Consider the following 17,394-nt stretch of genomic DNA (forward strand, 5'->3'; position numbering starts at 1 on the left):
AACCATGCATATTGACAGTCCTTTTTTGGCATCAAATAAAAATCAGATTTACTACCATACAAATTCATCTGCAAAGACATACCAAACAAATAGATGGCTTTTTCAAGAAGTGAATATGAAACATTTGGATGAACAATAAAACAAAAACACAAAGGAATTCAAGTATGAGTACTCAGTCACCCTCCTCCTCTTCTCTCTGACAGGCGTGTGAGAGTGTGTGTGAGGTATTAGCGTGTAGTACAGTGTCCACAGACAGTAGACTCCTGAGACACTGTAGAACAGCCAGGATCAGTTGATACTTACAGGACACTGACTCCACACCTGAACTAGAGCCAGAGCTTGACCAAACTGTAACCTCCTTTACCCCTGACCCAGACATAGACCCTGACCCAGTGTCAGCCTGGACCATATTAGAACCATCCGCTGCCAGAACAGCACTAATTTCCGGCGGGTCCGTCGAGTTACCATGGTTACGCATGCAACTGAGAGTGTGTGCGTGAGCCTCCAGGTAGTGCCGAGGATTGTGGGAGTAGATCTGTCTGGGCACACTCAGTAGGGCCTCTGCTAGCATCCCCGAGACGGCAGGGTTGTCCAAGTGTGACAGAGTGTGTGTGTCTGCGTTTGACTGAGTGTGCGTGTCTGTGTGTGACGGAGTGTGCATGTCTGTGTGTGACAGAGTGTGCATGTCTGTGTGTGACAGAGTGTGCGTGTCTGTGTGTGACAGAGTGTGCGTGTCTGTGTGTGACAGAGTGTGCGTGTCTGTGTGTGACAGAGTGTGCGTGTCTGTGTGTGACAGAGTGTGCGTGTCTGTGTGTGACAGAGTGTGCGTGTCTGTGTGTGACAGAGTGTGCGTGTCTGTGTGTGACAGAGTGTGCGTGTCTGTGTGTGACAGAGTGTGCGTGTCTGTGTGTGACAGAGTGTGCGTGTCTGTGTGTGACAGAGTGTGCGTGTCTGTGTGTGACAGAGTGTGCGTGTCTGTGTGTGACAGAGTGTGCGTGTCTGTGTGTGACAGAGTGTGCGTGTCTGTGTGTGACGGAGTGTATGTGTGCCTGTGTGTGACAGAGTGTGTGTGCCCGTGTTTGCGCTGTAGGAGGGTGTGGTGTAACAGGAACTCAAAAGTCCCGCCCACGGAAATGACACAACAAGGCTCCATCACGTCTGTGCGTGCCGTTCTCTCTGTAGCTCTAGTCCTGTGTTTGGGGCCCCAGGTAGTATGCAGCATGTGTAGAGCATCTCGTACTGCACACACACTCTGTTCCGTCTGGCCCTCGGTCAGTCCACACACAACCAGACTGTGGGGTCTGCCCCTGTCCTCTGCCTTAGGAAACCCCACATTGACGAACCTGGGAGAGAGAAAACCACATAATTAGAATAGTATATGTGTATATGTGTGTGTGTGTGTGTAACTATCCTGTTACCATACCTGTGAGCTCCCAGCACCAGCGGCCGGCAGAAGGTAATCGTAGCAACGTGTTCCTGTCCAATCACAGCCCAGTCTGAGACAGGTTGGGCTCCACTGAGCACAGAGAACAAGGTGAGGTCGTCTTCACACACACACTCTAACACACACACCCCATACCTCCCCACTGCAGCCAGGAAGGCCTCCGACTGTCTGACTGATGAGAGGAGCAGAGACACTCCTAGATGCTGTAGAATGACACACACACTGTCTAACCTCCTCCCTAATCTCACACACACACTTTCTATCTCTCTATTAGCCCCACCCAGCTCTAGCACAGTTCCACCAATCAGCAGGCTGGGTTCTAGGGGTTCCGTCACCGCTAGGGCCCTGATTGGTCCATGGTCGCGGAGTGGGAGGGGTGTAGAGAAATCTGCATGTATGACCTGGCCCTCCAGCAGACGAGAACAGCCAATAGGGAAGCCTGATACTGCTGTGTGCAGAGCAGGGAAGTGTTCGTTAATGAAGTCGCCATGGCAGCTCCAATGTGAGAGCAGCTCACAGGTCAGTTGGCTGATAATTTCAGCATGAGTAGGGCTGATCCGGGTGTGAAGGAAAGCACTGAGTAAGCGGCACAGAGTGTGTGTGTCTGTTTGTCCTGGGGTGTGTGGGTCTGAAAGGGAGGAGCCATGTGGAGCCACTGCAACAGTGATGACATCACTGAGCTCGTCCAATCCGAAGGCCAACAGAGCTTCAGCCAAACGCTTGGCGCCTGCGCCTTCCTGGCGGGCTTTTCGGGTGTGTTTCTGTATCTCCCGTAGCAATGAGGCGAGCAGCAGGACGAAGGTCTTGGAGCCATCTCCTGTCACCGAGCTGTGTCTCCTCACACACTCCACCACCATCCTACACACACACACACACACACACATAGAGATTGAGATTTCACTGTAAGTACTGTAAGCGTGAAAATGTGTGTGTCTATATATGTATGTACACTACCGTTCAAAAGTTTGGGGTCACTTAGAAATGTCCTTGTTTTTTGAAAGAAAAGCACATTTTTTTGTTTATTAAAATAACATCAAATTGATCAGGAATACAGTGTAGACAGCCAATAGCTCTCCAGTATACAATCACTTCACGAGCTCAGGTCATGCCTGGCCCAGCATGCATTTGTAGTCTACTTGTGTGCTGCTACAGCCCCTTACTTTAACTACTGTCACGGCGTTCGCTAAATATTTTCAGAAAGAAAGTGACAAAACACACAGGTGCTAAATCAAGGTGTCTTACAAAGATGAGGACCAAGAGCAAGAGAGGGAGTGAAGTGATGTAACTAAAGAATCATTGTGGAATCTGAAAAGACACATAACCCTAAAGCATGATGGTGTACTTTACTAAGTGCACATGCTAAAAGAAAGTAGCTAATTAAGTTTCAATGTAGCAAAGTATTTATACATAACAAATCAGATCTCTTAAAATGTTCCTTCATTTTTGTTAGATTATCTATACAATGGGCCATAATTGATTTTCATATTCCAACTTTCAAGGCGCTTTACGTTTTTGAATGGGTTGTTTTGACTAAAAACCTTTAGGCCTACCTACAGAAGAAGAAAAGAACTCTGCATCTCTGCCCAGCCTGGCAAGAGTGGCCAAAAGGTTGTTTATCCTCAGTGGCTCTGCAAACTTGGAGAGGATATTCTCCACTGCTGACCTGCTCTCCAGGCACCATCACATGAGCCTGAAGACACTGGTCGTCTCTCCAGGCACCATCACATGAGCCTGAAACCAGTCTCTGGCCAAACTGGTGTTTCTAAAAATGAATTCCAAGGAACTCTAGACTGAGCCTAATAAGGCATTTTTCATTTAAGTCGCAGCTTATATGCACAATTTATAGACTATAACGATTTAATACAACAAACCTTTGTTAAAATGCTGAGTGCTTAATGTCCCCGACTCCCTACCAGCCTAGTGTGTTCACAATATATTTCTTTGTAGGCTATAGCCTTGAAATAATTTTAATAAAGCCTAAACAATCCATTTTCGTTCCTTCTTAGGTTCCCTGTCTGGCTCCTGGCCTATTTAGAGTGTTTATATGCTGTTTAATATGACATGTAGCCAATTTGAAATTATGAGCATGTCTTACATTCACCTTTTCATGTTTATTAAAGTACTTTTTATTCAAATCACATGGTTTGGTTTCAATACTCCACAACCACATAGTAGGTCCAGGTAGTCAACAAAATATGTTGGTGCTGGTTTAATTGTGGGCGGTTTGAATGGACGTGGAGCGCTGGAGCTGTGCGCAGGCATCGCTCCATGAGCAATGAGCGAGATATCCGAACGCTTAACTCCACTCACATACTCTTAACTTGTGTTACCTGGCCAGCGGGTGTTCCACCCGCAGGGCTGTGAGGATGCGTGTTCCGTGGCGTGTCAGCAGAGTTTGCCCCGTGTCCCGTGTGAACAGCACCTGTCCTCCATCAGGACCAAAGCTCCTCCGGATCACTGCCTCCAGGACACTCACTGTCTGCAGTACAGAGTCCAGCTGCAGACACCGAGGCTGCAACCGCATCCCCATACCAAAGACCTGAGAGATGGAGAGAGGCTACTTGTCCAGGACACACAGACACAATTGGGTTAGCTGGGATTCACTGGCTTCAATGTGGCGCTGCACACATTTCATATGAATTGAAGTAGCTAGCTAGCCTACTTCGATACTGCGCGCCTGATCCTCAAGCTCTTTTATCTTGATGAGTGAAAGGTCACTTTATTGTAAAACTATACTGACTACATCCAGGATAGAACACCGAAATTCTGATTGTTTACGTGAACTCACCTTGGTGTGGAAAAGCTTCCTTTGGTTTCCTAGATACCTCTTCCTCTGATGGTGTTGGTAAATCACTCAGTTTAATATCTGTATGTCGCCCTCTGGCGACGGGAGGTCATATATAACTATATTTCTCTACGATCAGGTTTATTTTGGTATTGCCACCATCAGTCATGCAAGTCTGATGTTATATTAACAGATGATACAATCGGATTCAGTGCATTAGGAAGCGAACAGGAGTCAACCTTTATGTATAACCCATAAACATATGGTAAGATCAGGTTTTGATCTTGAAAGTGCAAAAATAAGACTGGTACTGTATACAGTCCATGGTACAGTCAATGAGCAATGTATTGGAACAGCTGCTTACATAATTGAGAAGGGTTGACAAACTTTTAGAACCAGACTTTGGTCTTTGACTATATCTCCCTCTCCTTATTTGGGAGTCTAATCAACATAGTAATTGAACCTAAAGTGGTATAGAGTTATCACATATGTGGCCCTTGTGGGATTCGAACCCATCACACTGGTGTTGCCAGCCCACTAAGCCATTGGCACCACAAGGGGAGCCCCCTAAGCCGAGCGTTTATCCACCCCCTGCTTGATGCCCAGCACCAGGTGTAGGAACCAGTTGAACTGCACGGTCCAGCCCTTGTCCCTGCAGATCTCTATCTGGTCCAGCAGGTGGCGCTGTGCCTCCTCCTCCGGCCGGCCCACAGTCAGCGCTTCGCGGATGTACTCGATGTCTTCTTTGCTGGTGAGCTGAGGCATGCCTGTCATCAGCATCATGGAGAACAGGATGACAAGGAGGTTGGTGTGATGCCTCAGAGCCAGGTAGGCCCGCACACATACATCCTGGGAGAGACGGAGGTTGGTATGTGTTAGTACTCTAGATGAGATAAATACTCTAGTTAACTGTGTGTGTGTGTGTGTGTGTGTGTGTGTGTGTGTGTGTGTGTGTGTGTGTGTGTGTGTGTGTGTGTGTGTGTGTGTGTGTGTGTGTGTGTGTGTGTGTGTGTGTGTGTGTGTGTGTGTGTGTGTGTGTGTGTCTGTATACCTGTTAGTCTGAGTACCTGGAACCTCTGGAAGTGTGGGCTGCTCTTCTTCCCTGATGCGCCCATGACATAGAGGAAGTCAGGGGTGAGGACGAAGGGAACCCTCTCCTTACTGATACCCAGGAAACTCTTATAGTTCCCCAGTATGTGGCCAAAGTCTATGTGGAACAGGTTACCTGAGGGCAGACATATCAATGGGGGGAAAAGTATGTTATAGATCAGCCATCCAATACATCAGAAACAAATGACTACATTCAGATGAACAAAAAAACACTTTCTATGGGTTCACCCACATATATAGAATATTGTGGAATGTATTCCTGATGTTTTGGCAGCCACTTAAAGCCAAGTACTGAATCATGTTTGTGCTATAGGGAGATGAGGATGAGCTGTGGTACCAGATTCAGTGATCATGATGTTGTCGTTGTGTCTGTCTCCTACCCCCAGCACGTAGGTGGCCACACAGTACCCTCCACAGGAGAACACAAACCTCTCCACCGCCTGCTGGAACTACAGGGAGGACACATACACACACACACACACACACACACACACACACACACACACACACACACACACACACACACACACACACACACACACACACACACACACACACACACACACACACACACACACACACACACACACACACACACACACACACACACACACACACACACACACACACACACACACACACACACACACACACACACACACACACACACACACACACACACACACACACACACACACACACACACACACACACACACACACACACACACACACACACACACACACACACACACACACACACACACACACACACACACACACACACACACACACACACACACACACACACACACACACACACACACACACACACACACACACACACACACACACACACACACACACACACACACACACACACACACACACACACACACACACACACACACACACACACACACACACACACACACACACACACACACACACACACACACACACACACACACACACACACACACACACACACACACACACACACACACACACACACACACACACACACACACACACACACACACACACACACACACACACACACACACACACACACACACACACACACACACACACACACACACACACACACACACACACACACACACACACACACACACACACACACACACACACACACACACACACACACACACACACACACACACACACACACACACACACACACACACACACACACACACACACACACACGGGGAGAGAGAGAAAGACAGCAAAAGAGAGGGAGAGACAATGATGGCGAGTGAAGGAGAGAGAGAGAGAGAGAAGGGAAGTGATAGAGACAGAGTGGAGGAAATGAAGATAATTTGTGAGCTGCAATTTCATGCAACCAGCTCTGCTCAATTATTTCCACAGACAACATTTGAGCAAACACAGTGACTCAAACCGTGTTTCATCTTTCTCTATTCATCTGCTAGCGCTGTGGTAGCTTCTGTGGTATACCTTCACCCTAAAGCTATGGAGACTGCTGCATTGGGCTATTTCTAAACGGCCAATTCAAAAATAGACATAGCAGAGCTGAAAATGTGGAGGTGCTTCAGCCTACACAGTCTGAGTAGACATGAATAGTGCTGCAGACAAAGCCCTGGGTAACAGGAAATGTAGCAGGGGTGTTTCCTTCCCCCTTTAGCGCCACAGTTATATCCTCTACAGCTGAGACGCTGCAGCACCGTGGGAGTAACTATAGCCAGCTACCTTTTCCTCGCTCACACACTTGTCCCGCAGCCATTGGTTGAGGATCTCGTCCTTGAATGCTCCTGTGCTTCCCACAACGCTTTGCTGGATGTTGGCAATAGTGGTGGCATCTTTCACTATCTCAATCATCCCTAGAGAAAGAGAGAGAGAGATGCTTATTTTATAAGAAATGACACATATATATATATATAATTATTTCTACAGTATATGTTATATGTTATAATATATTATTATTAATGCGTCATGACAGTGTAAAGTCAGTTGACATACCTATTTTATACCAGTAGAGATACAGCCGTAGGGCAGTAAGGACAAGTCCAAAGACTCTTCCTCCCATATGGACTCCATGATCAGCAGAATCTAAAAAGAGGAGCACTTCCTTGTCATGGAACATTTGGTGGACAGTTTTGCCTAAACCCCTTGAGAAAGCAAGCCCACACACCTGTAGAATGAGCATGTCCTGCCTGAGGTCATCCCCGTCCTTAAAGATCACCCCGATGGTGTCACTGGACAGGGTGGTGGGGTCAGCCCTCTTAAACTGCAGCCACAGCGGTCTCTTCTTAGAGGCCATCACCTTACACTGCTCTATCTGAAGAGAGGGACCCATGTTTAGAGTCAAACGCAGGAGAGAAGGGAGGAGTAAGAATACAATTAGTGGAGGATACAGGAAATGATGGCGAGGAAAGGGATGGAGACAAGCGAGAAGAGATGTGGAGGAAAATAAGAGGGGGGTAGAATAGAGGTGGATAGGTATTATTCCACTCACCACCAGAGCACCAGCCTGTAGACCCGGGTCATAGGGCACTCTGAAGCTCTCTGGCAGCCCAGACGTCTGCAGGTTCTCCAGCTTCTGACGCAGCTGGAACACAACTGAACGTAACACGGGACTCATTACATGTTCATTTATATAGGAATTTATCTTATCTCTTATACGAGGTAGGTTGACCTGAGGCGGCAGGCTCACCTTGTGCAGAAACATCATATTTCTCAGCAGACATGGCCTTGATCTCCCTGGTGACTTTCTGCAGGGCTTCTGTCATCTCCACCTGTTGATGATAATGAATCGGATTATTCTTGATTCAGATCCTCGTTATCTGACACTTTAGCGACCTAGTCTTTTTAAAAATCAGTCTTTTATATCCTTGAATTATTTGTATACGGTATATTTCATTGTGAGGAGTGTTGAGATGTTTTAATAAAGCTGTGTTTGAATCTAAAGCTCTGAAGAAAGATGTTGGGAAGATCCCCCTGACGTGCCGGCCTCAGCCCTCTGAGGAGTCCACACAGTACCAGAGGTACCTCGATTACCTGACTGGCTACGACGTCAAAACCTTACAGTCACATTATACGGTGGAGGAACTCTCCTCGCCCACTCCTACTGTGTCCGATCACACATCACACCGTACTCTCGGCCGGGGTCACGGCTATACGATCACCCACCTGGCGTCTGAAGTCCTGCAGCATGTCCCCTCCACAGCCTCGGAGGTAGGCTTCCAGCAGCACAGCGTACCTCTGCTGGTAGTGCATGGACTGGGCGATCTCACTCCTCAGGAACCAGAAAAGGAAATGACCTATCCTCTTACTCCTGAGAGCTCTCTTCAGCAGGAACCTGGCCAGGGCACTGTCATGGTACGGCTCAAACTTCACAGCCTGAAAAACACATATGCATTTTTCTCAACATAAACACATCATAAATGCAAGCTAAATGTTTCAATAAACTGTAATGCGACTTTATAAAGTATCTTCCAGTTTGGGGATTTGTTCATACTCATACTGTTTTGCATGTTTAACCAAGGCCTCATTGTTGACAATAGAGACAGTTATTTGACTCTACAGTGATGAATGGCACATGCAAAACTACCCACAGGTGCTCCCTTCTGGGAAAATACTAGGTAGTCTTGTCTGTAAAGGTTGTTATTGTGTTTTTTCCTGGTCAATGTATTAAACAACTACTTTGTTTTTATGTTTGCTTCTACACTCAGAGACAGGTAGACCAACCACATATGACTAGGGCGATTTAGTCATTCTCGTCATGAATCTTGTCCCGGAGGCAGCTCTGCAGAGTGGTCACTCGCTAGCACAGCCACAAAGTCATAGCATCAGATTTTCAACCTAACCTTAACCAAACTGCTAACCATAATGCGTAAACCTAACCTTAAATTAAGATCAAAAAAGCAAATGTTTGCTTTTATTAATTTTTTCAATATAGCTCATTTTAACTTTGCAGCGGGCCTATCTAAAGTGAAATCACTCTGTTCTGCCTCCGGGACAAGAGTCATGACAATAAATGCCAACTTGCATGACTAGGGCTGGGTAACGAAACTCGGTTCCTCTGTGGCACAGGCCGAATCTTGACAGAACCAAGACTGAAATGCATCAGACATTTCTCAGCCAAATTTTGGTTCCAACAAGTCCGACTAACTCACCTGGACCAGCTGCAGTAGGTACCTCAGGACGTCGTCGTCCCCCAGGGTCTCCAGCTTGCGTACGGCCATGGAGCGGACGTGAGCATCAGAGTAGTGGCAGTCTAACAGCTGCATGGCCAGGCCCACATCCACCACACTACGGTCCCACACAGAGCTCCTCTCCAGCAGCCTATGAGTGGCCAGGACAGCCTCCTGTCTACCCCACAGCACAGAGCCCAGCAGCTTGGGGTATGCCCTGGGAGGAGACAGTTGCGAGTTTTACAACATCTCAATAAAACTCCCAAATATTGCACTGAATCATATTCACCGAAAGATCTCTGTGATACTCGTACAGAAAACATATTAAGAAAGATGGAATTGGAATGAAACAAGTGCTTCTGTGTTACAAACTCAGATTACTCAAAGTTATTCAGTAATATAGTATTAGATGACCATGCCAGTCAGTCTTACCTGGGGTGACGCATACACTCCTCTCTGAAGTGCCACAGCAGCTCTTTGTCTTCTTGGCTGAGAGGGTGCAGTGGATCGGTCTCAACAATTACCTCAAACTGCTTCCTCAGGTGGTTAGGCATCTCCCTTTGACCCCTCTCCCCTCCCTCGGCCTCCCTCCCCTCCCCTCCAGCAGCCTTGCCCTCCCTGCTCATGGGCAGGGCTACTGGGTAGCAGTACTTGTCCAGCAGGATGGCTACAGCCATGGAGGAGGCCTTGTCTGGGTTGGTGGCTGAGGTCAGCTTGTCTGCATTGACACTGCTGTTGTCCTCGGTCTTCTCAGGCATCTTCCACATGTGGAGGATGAACTCTCCCTGGCGCAGCAGCGAGCGGTGGTCCACCAGCAGCAGGTTGACGTAGTACAGCAGACGACTCTTAGTCTTGCTACCATCATGGCTGCCACTGCCACCTCCACCTGGGGATCCTCCGTTGTCCTGGTAGGAGGAGGTGCCCTTGGGAGATCTGGGTCTGGGCCTTCCCACAGGACACCTGGGGAGAGGAAAAAAGAGAATAGAGTTCAATTGTAATTAATTGAATTAAGTTGTGATTCATGTTATATTCTCCAAATAATAGACTGGTATTCTACAAAAAAATCCCACAACAAAGATGTTGGCTAAAGCAAATATAGATATGGCTGCCAGACTAAACCAATACACCTTATACAGCTGAGGCGAGCCCCCTTGGGCAGGTCTCTGATGCGTATATTGAACTCCAGCCAGGCGTTCCACAGCACCTCCTCAATGAAAGCCTTGGAGGAGGTCCTCTCCTGAGCCAGGAGCTGCTGGCCATGGAAGATACTGGCCTCCACATACACGATCAGCTCAGGGTTCCTCGGCAAAGCCGGGATGTCTATGCCCAGGACTTTAACCCTGAAGTTCCTGTGACAGTCCCACAGAGAGATGGTGAAGACCCGCTCATGGTCTTTCTCGTCGATCGTCAGCTGCTCATGGGTGCCTGTTGGAACAGAGGAATATGGATCATCTTAATCATCAAAGAAACACTTCCCACAGTAAAATCATGTGCTATAATATTGGTTATTCTGGCACAAATTGTTTACTTGAAAAGCACATAATAGTAAATTGTAATCTATTGGTGAAACATCCTGATAAGACTACTATGGGAATGTTGATGCTAGCTTACCTGCCACTCCAGTACAGTCATCCACCTGTGCCCAGTCCTCTCTCTGGACTAGGTCTTGACCCGGATTAGGAGCCGACTCCAGAACCAGATGGATCTCCTCTCCGTTCTTCAGACACTGTCGGACCCGGTGGAAGTCCCTGACCGGGTGGTTCCCATAGATATACTCTTCCCTGCCACACACTCTCAGGACGTAGTCTGCCTCACAAACATCCTCAGGAACTCCCAGCAGAGCCCTCTTATTGGAGATCTTCGTAAAGAAGGTCTGGAGCACCTGGACGGGCGTGTCATCGATGGACACCTTGATGGTCTGGCTGGCCTTGTTCCTGTGAATGACCAGCAGGATGTGACTCTTGGTCACCTAGAATAAAATATGATTCAATCTTTATTGATACAGAGACAACGGAAATTGGCAATATTTTGCTGTCCCAGTAACCAGCTACATCATCCAACACAGAACAGCCTGGGAGCTGGCAAGAAGCAGAGGGTCGCCCCGCAGAGCTACACCCCTGGGGCAGCCAGGTTAGGGGTTACATACCTTGGTGAGCAGGTACTCCGGGAGGTGTTTGGATGTGATCCAAGGGTCCATTGAGTATAGTTTGGGGTCCCGGTCGGACAGCTCGATCTTGCGGGGTGTGAGGAGCTTCCTCCGGGTGAACTCCAGCTCGTCATCGTGCACGTTGCTGACGTCGGTGACGTCGTAGCCAATCAGGTAGTTGAGGTACCTCTGGTACTGTGTGGACTCCTCGGAGGGCTGAGGCCGGCACGTCAGGTGGATCTTCCCCACATCTTTCTTCAGAGCTTTACCTTCAAACACAACTTTATTAAAACATCTCAACACACCTCACAATAAAATACACCGTATACAAATAATTCAAGGATATAAAAGACTGATTAAAGACTTAAAGCTTCTACCTTTCCAGTAGCGGACGCAGTCCAGGGTCTGAAACACCTGGTGCTTATCGTAGATCTCACACCAGTTGCCCTTCTTCTGGTAGAGCAGGATGCAGTGGTCAGGGGAATACTTCTGGTAGAACTCGGGACACAGGTTGGTGGCTACTACCCTCAGCCACACCTGGGCTTTCACCTGCTCCACCGTCCAGTTCCCAGCCACCTCCAGGAGCAAGGTGTCCGGGCTGCGGCTACTCTTAGTGGTGGAGGGGAGGACGAACTCGACGGCTATCTGGTCCATGGCCACGGAGAAGGTGGAGGTGAAGGCTTTCATCTTTCTTCTCCTCCTCCGGATCTCTGCTCTAAGGACTACAGGTTGAGGTTCTTCTTCATCGCTCAGTTGCTGTTCCATAACACGAGTTATCTATTATCAATGAAGAATAAAATATATCAGTTTAGATTAGAATAGATGGATGTATAAGGGATGTTAAATGTAGCATGTCAAATTATCTCATGTTTGTCAACGTAGCCTATAATAAGATACTCTTTCATGATATGTTGTGCTCATAATAATTCTATGTTCTATGATGGTGTATATGAATCTTATTAAACTTCTTTCACATGAACTTCTCTGCATAGGGAGTTGCAAAGCAGGAAGCAAGAAGAAGCACTGACAGCAGTAACAACGTATCAACCCCATACAGTCATTGCTATCAACTCATCAAAAGAAGAGAAATGTTGCACTAAAATTGGGTAACCAGAATTTGGCAACATTGTAAATTACACCTTAGTCATTTCAGAACATTTTTCAAAAAATGACTCTATCACAACTTGAAATGAAATTGACAAGTCTCCTACACCTGCCCACAAAAACAAACCTACAGTATATTTTAAAAAATCAGACATTGTAAAAAAAATACAAGAATTATTGATTCCCATGAGCAAATCCAGAGCCGTTAGATATCAAAAACAGAAAGTAACGGTCATTTATTGCCGATTACATGCGCCAGGGAAAGTATGAAAGCCAGAGAAAACCATATGGAGAAAACGTACCGCTCAGTAGACCTAAACACACTAACGCCAGCAGAAATATGGTTTGTGACTAGGAATTTGTAAATAATTGTACAATGGTCCCAGTTCCTCCGTAGTTCATGTTGAGTCCGATGAAGTGGTACTAAAACTTTCTGTCGGCTATTCCACTCACCCCTCCCTGTTATGTGTGAAGCAGAGTCCCATGCAAGCCTACTGTAGTTTTGAGGGAACTGGACTACAGAAACCCACAGCCAAATAATAATTTCATTGCATAATCATAACTATTACTATTACATTTTTTTTGCCGTTATAAACTGGGATAATTATGTTATTGTTTCCATGACAAGACTGATGTATTTATATTCATATTCCATTGTCATATTCACTAAAAACGTTTTCTCCTGAAAAGAAAAAGAAGCATTTGTTTTTCTCCGGCAAGGTATTATTTCATACTATTATATCAAACTAGCAAAGATTCTAAGCTAAACAGTTTTTGCATGATGAGGGTTCTTATTGAATCCCATCAGTTAAAACCAATGATATACAGTATATATATATATATATATATATACAGTATATATACAGTATATATATATATAGTATATATATATATATAGTATATATATATATATAGTATATATATATATATATATATATACATACAGTTGAAGTCAGAAGTTTACATACACCTTAGCCAAATACATTTAAACTTAGTTCTTCACAATTCCTGACATTTAGTCCCAGTAAAAATTCCCTGTTTTAGGTCAGTTAGGATCACCACTTTATTTTAAGAATGTGAAATGTCAGAATAATAGTAGAGAGAATTATTTATTTCATATTTTATTTCTTTCATCACATTCCCAGTGGGTAAGAAGTTTACATGCACTCAATTAGTATTTGATAGCATTTCCTTTAAATTGTTTAACTTGGGTCAAACGTTTCAGGAAGCCTTCCACAAGCTTCCCACAATAAGTTGGGTGAATTTTGGCCCATTCCTCCTAACAGAGCAGGTGTAACCGAGTCAGGTTTGTGGGCCTCCTTGCTCGCACACAGTTCTGCCCACACATTTGATGGGATTGACGTCAGGGCTTTGTGATGGCCACTCCAATACCGTGACTTTGTTGTCCTTAAGCCATTTTGCCACAACTTTGGAAGTATGCTTGGGGTCATTGCCCATTTGGAACACTAATTTGCAACCAAGCTTTAACTCCCTGACTGATGTCTTGAGATGTTGCTTTAATATATCCACATAATTTCCATCCTCATGATGCCATCTATTTTGTGAAGTGCACCAGTCCTTCCTGCAACAAAGCACCCCCGCAACATGATGCTGCAACCCCTGTGCTTCACGGTTTGGATGGTGTTCTTCGGCTTGCAAGCCTCCCCCTTTTTTCTCCAAACATAACGATGGTCATTATGGCCAAACAGTTCTATTTTTGTTTCATCAGACCAGAGGAGATTTCTCCAAAAAAGAACGATCTTTGTCCCCCTGTGCAGTTGCAAACCGGCGGTTTTGGAGCAGTGGCTTCTTCCTTGCTGTGTGGCCTTTCAGCTTATGTCGATATAGGACTTGTATTATTGTGGATATAGACACTTTTGTACCAGTTTCCTCCAGAATCTTCACAAGGTCCTTTGCTGCTGTTCTGGAATTGATTTGTACTTTTCGCACCAAAGTACATTCATCTCTAGGAGCCAGAACGCATCTCCTTCCTGGGCGGTATGACGGCTGCATGGTCCCATGATGTTTATACGTGCGTACTATTGTTTGTACAGGTGAACGTGGTACCTTCAGCCATTTGGAAATTGCTCCCAAGGATGAACCAGACTTGTGGAGGTCAACATTTTTGGCTGATTTCTTTTTATTTTCCCATGATGTCAAGCAAAGAGGCACTGAGTTTGAAGGTAAGCCTTGAAATACATCCACAGGTACACCTCCAATTGACTCAAATGAGGTCAATTAGCCTATCAGAAGCTTCTAGAGCCATGACATAATTTTCTGGAATTTTCCAAGCTGTTTAAAGGCACAGTCAACTTAGTGTATGTACATTTCTGACCCACTGGAATTGTGATATTGTGAATTATAAGTGAAATAATCTGTCTGTAAACAATTGTTGGAAAAATGGCTTGTGTCATGCACCAAGTAGATGTCCTAACCGACTTGCCAAAACTATAGTTTATTAACAAGAAATGTGTGGAGTGGTTGAAAAACGCGTTTTAATGACTCCAACCTAAGTATGTAAACTTTATTTCCATCACTGGTTACAACCGCTGTCAGTGAGGTTTGGGTTTGTTGAACAATAGCGCTCTCTTCTGGTTATGGTGGTTTTCATTTCACCTCTGTTTCAATGAATCCAGCAAATGCGGCTGCAATGTCGAACAAGCCCATAGACTTCCATTGAAACAGAAAAAAACGAGAGAGTGGGATGCATAGACTGTAACAAATAGTGGGATGTCTCGCTTCCTCTTCCGTGTCTGACAACAATAATGGTGGCTCCTGGGAAAAAATATAATTTCACAAATAATTAATTTGACCGCGGTCTCATATTTTTATCTATACATTTTTATATACAATAATTTACATCTTCATTATGATGGTATTATCATGGTAACATTATATTTTTAGTTACAGTATTTGCCAATTCCCATCATTTTCGCTCAATGTATTGCGGTTCAAGTGTTGGTTTGGGCCGCTGATCCTAGAACAGTCCTTACGATTCAGAATTTGGGCAAATGATAAGCCTGCTTTGTGTTCTTGCCCCCCTGCACGACGTTATCGTCTTCCCCTCCGCTTGTGTGACGCGAGTCCCGCCTCCCCCGGTCTCTTCAGCGTCCCTTCCCCAGCGACAGAGCTTGGTTGTGAGTCCCCAACACGGAGCAAGAATACTGACACCCGCGACTGACTGAAACCAAGGGGAAGATGGAGCACAGAGACCCTCATTTCAACATATTGTTAGCTACTGATTCTTATAAGGTGAGTGGGCGACGCCGGTATGTTAGTAGTAGGTTCAGTGTGAATTGAATTCTATCAGCCAAGGTGGTTGCATCCTCCAAGGCCATCACGCTTGCCTTGGTCGCTTTCTGTGTCAGATCGCTAGGCCAAATGGGGAGGAGAGAGGGGCAGGTAGAAAAGGTCGTAAGTTACCGCAGTCTGAAAGGATCCTCTTGCCTATTTTCATCTCGGATGACTGACGGAGTGGCCACTGGCGAATCTACGCATAGCTCACCTTTTTTGCGCAGCTCGCTACGCTTGCTAGGCAGGCAGCTAACGAATGAGCAGTGGATATATAGTCTTAACTATGTGTTGTGAATGGGAACGCTATAGCAGCTCATTTGAAAGGCGGTAGCTAGCGCAAGAAAGCAATGAATTGAGCGGGTGATTTTGCTACCAAACCGAGGGAAGGCTAGCTTCTGTAAGAGACGGAACTAACAGACCAGCGTCTACTGGTGTTACTATCCATTTGCTTACTTTGGGAGAAAAAAACTATGGTAGATCCTGAAACAAAAGCGAAACTTTGGTAAGCCTTTGGATACGCTCCAGGTCTTTTTGCAAACCTTTTTTGACCGTCGATATTGTTGGAGGTGGAATGAGTGCATTCAGCGCACATCAAACGAGAGCTGTATGATTCGGTCTGTTTTTGACTGGGTTTTACATGTTATTTTATTTGAAAAAAAGTCTGCTGATGGGTACAATTTATAGACCTTGCAGGCAGAAATGTTATAGTTATGACTGACTGCTTTTGTCGATTACAATACTACGAGAAATGTATTTATTTCCTTGTGGCCCCTTGTCCATGTCCTGTCATCCAAGCTGCCATAGCAACTGAATCTCTCACTCACAGGTCACAATACTGCATAGTCTTATTTTTATACCATTGTGGCACAAGACCATTATATAAACACAGTGGAACTGATATGTTTCCTCTTTACCAGATGGACAATAATAAAGGCTGCACAAAGCACATTAATCCTATTATATTTGACGAGCCAGCATCAACTGTCCGTGCTGTGATGATGTTGTTCAGTGTGTGTGTGTGTGTGTGTGTGTGTGTGTGTGTGTGTGTGTGTGTGTGTGTGTGTGTGTGTGGCACAAAAACATCTGTCCGTTGGGCTCAATGCCATACAGTGACTTGTCAGCATCTGGAACTAGAGGGCCTGTGAGGATAGAGAGAGTGAGGGTGGGAAACTAAAGGCAGTGGAGGGGACACGCTACTGTGACTGATACACCATAACATGATAGAGGGTAATAAAGGGTCATAAAGTAGGCCCTAAAGTCCCTAACCACTGTCCTAAAACCATGGAGAAATATTGGATTCTCAGTGTTCTGTCTTTGCCATGCAAAGCTTATGT

The 17,394-nt window shown here is 45.7% G+C and overlaps 3 protein-coding genes across 3 annotated transcripts in view; 1 reads left to right on the top strand and 2 right to left on the bottom strand.

The window, feature by feature from the left end:
• Window positions 1-34: 34 nt before the first annotated feature.
• On the bottom strand, window positions 35-3,989 carry bbs10 (Bardet-Biedl syndrome 10). Its single transcript, XM_052491900.1, has 3 exons — window positions 3,775-3,989; window positions 1,424-2,302; window positions 35-1,343 (listed from the first exon to the last, which is right to left on the bottom strand). Exons 1-3 carry the CDS (start codon window positions 3,972-3,974, stop codon window positions 173-175), a joined length of 2,250 nt encoding a protein of 749 aa, XP_052347860.1. The 5' UTR covers window positions 3,975-3,989; the 3' UTR covers window positions 35-172.
• Window positions 3,990-4,441: 452 nt separating this feature from the next.
• On the bottom strand, window positions 4,442-12,427 carry LOC118392340 (phosphatidylinositol 4,5-bisphosphate 3-kinase catalytic subunit gamma isoform). Its single transcript, XM_052491903.1, is given in 15 exon segments — window positions 4,442-5,078; window positions 5,297-5,454; window positions 5,677-5,788; window positions 7,073-7,203; window positions 7,339-7,432; window positions 7,515-7,661; window positions 7,839-7,942; window positions 8,037-8,118; window positions 8,513-8,722; window positions 9,499-9,733; window positions 9,949-10,415; window positions 10,640-10,941; window positions 11,128-11,485; window positions 11,663-11,925; window positions 12,040-12,427. Coding segments are annotated over 15 exon segments (3,333 nt in total). The 3' UTR covers window positions 4,442-4,796.
• Window positions 12,428-15,730: 3,303 nt separating this feature from the next.
• The window catches only part of LOC118392341 (nicotinamide phosphoribosyltransferase), a 31,145-nt gene continuing 29,481 nt past the window's right edge, over window positions 15,731-17,394 (top strand). The window contains exon 1 of the mRNA XM_035784252.2: window positions 15,731-16,018. Coding sequence (XP_035640145.1) covers window positions 15,965-16,018 — 54 coding nt within the window. The 5' untranslated portion in view covers window positions 15,731-15,964. The remainder of the gene's footprint in view (window positions 16,019-17,394) is intronic.

Source organism: Oncorhynchus keta, chromosome 33 (assembly GCF_023373465.1).
Source record: "Oncorhynchus keta strain PuntledgeMale-10-30-2019 chromosome 33, Oket_V2, whole genome shotgun sequence".
NCBI lineage: Eukaryota > Metazoa > Chordata > Actinopteri > Salmoniformes > Salmonidae > Oncorhynchus > Oncorhynchus keta.

Excerpts from the sequence above, each read along its gene's own strand:
- bbs10 (XM_052491900.1), bottom strand. The coding sequence starts at position 3,974 with ATGGGGATGCGGTTGCAGCCTCGGTGTCTGCAGCTGGACTCTGTACTG. Across the intron at positions 2,303-3,774 it reads GTGGAACACCCGCTGGCCAG|GATGGTGGTGGAGTGTGTGA; the intron begins GTAACACAAGTT and ends GTGTGTGTGTAG. Across the intron at positions 1,344-1,423 it reads CTGGTGCTGGGAGCTCACAG|GTTCGTCAATGTGGGGTTTC; the intron begins GTATGGTAACAG and ends TCTCTCTCCCAG.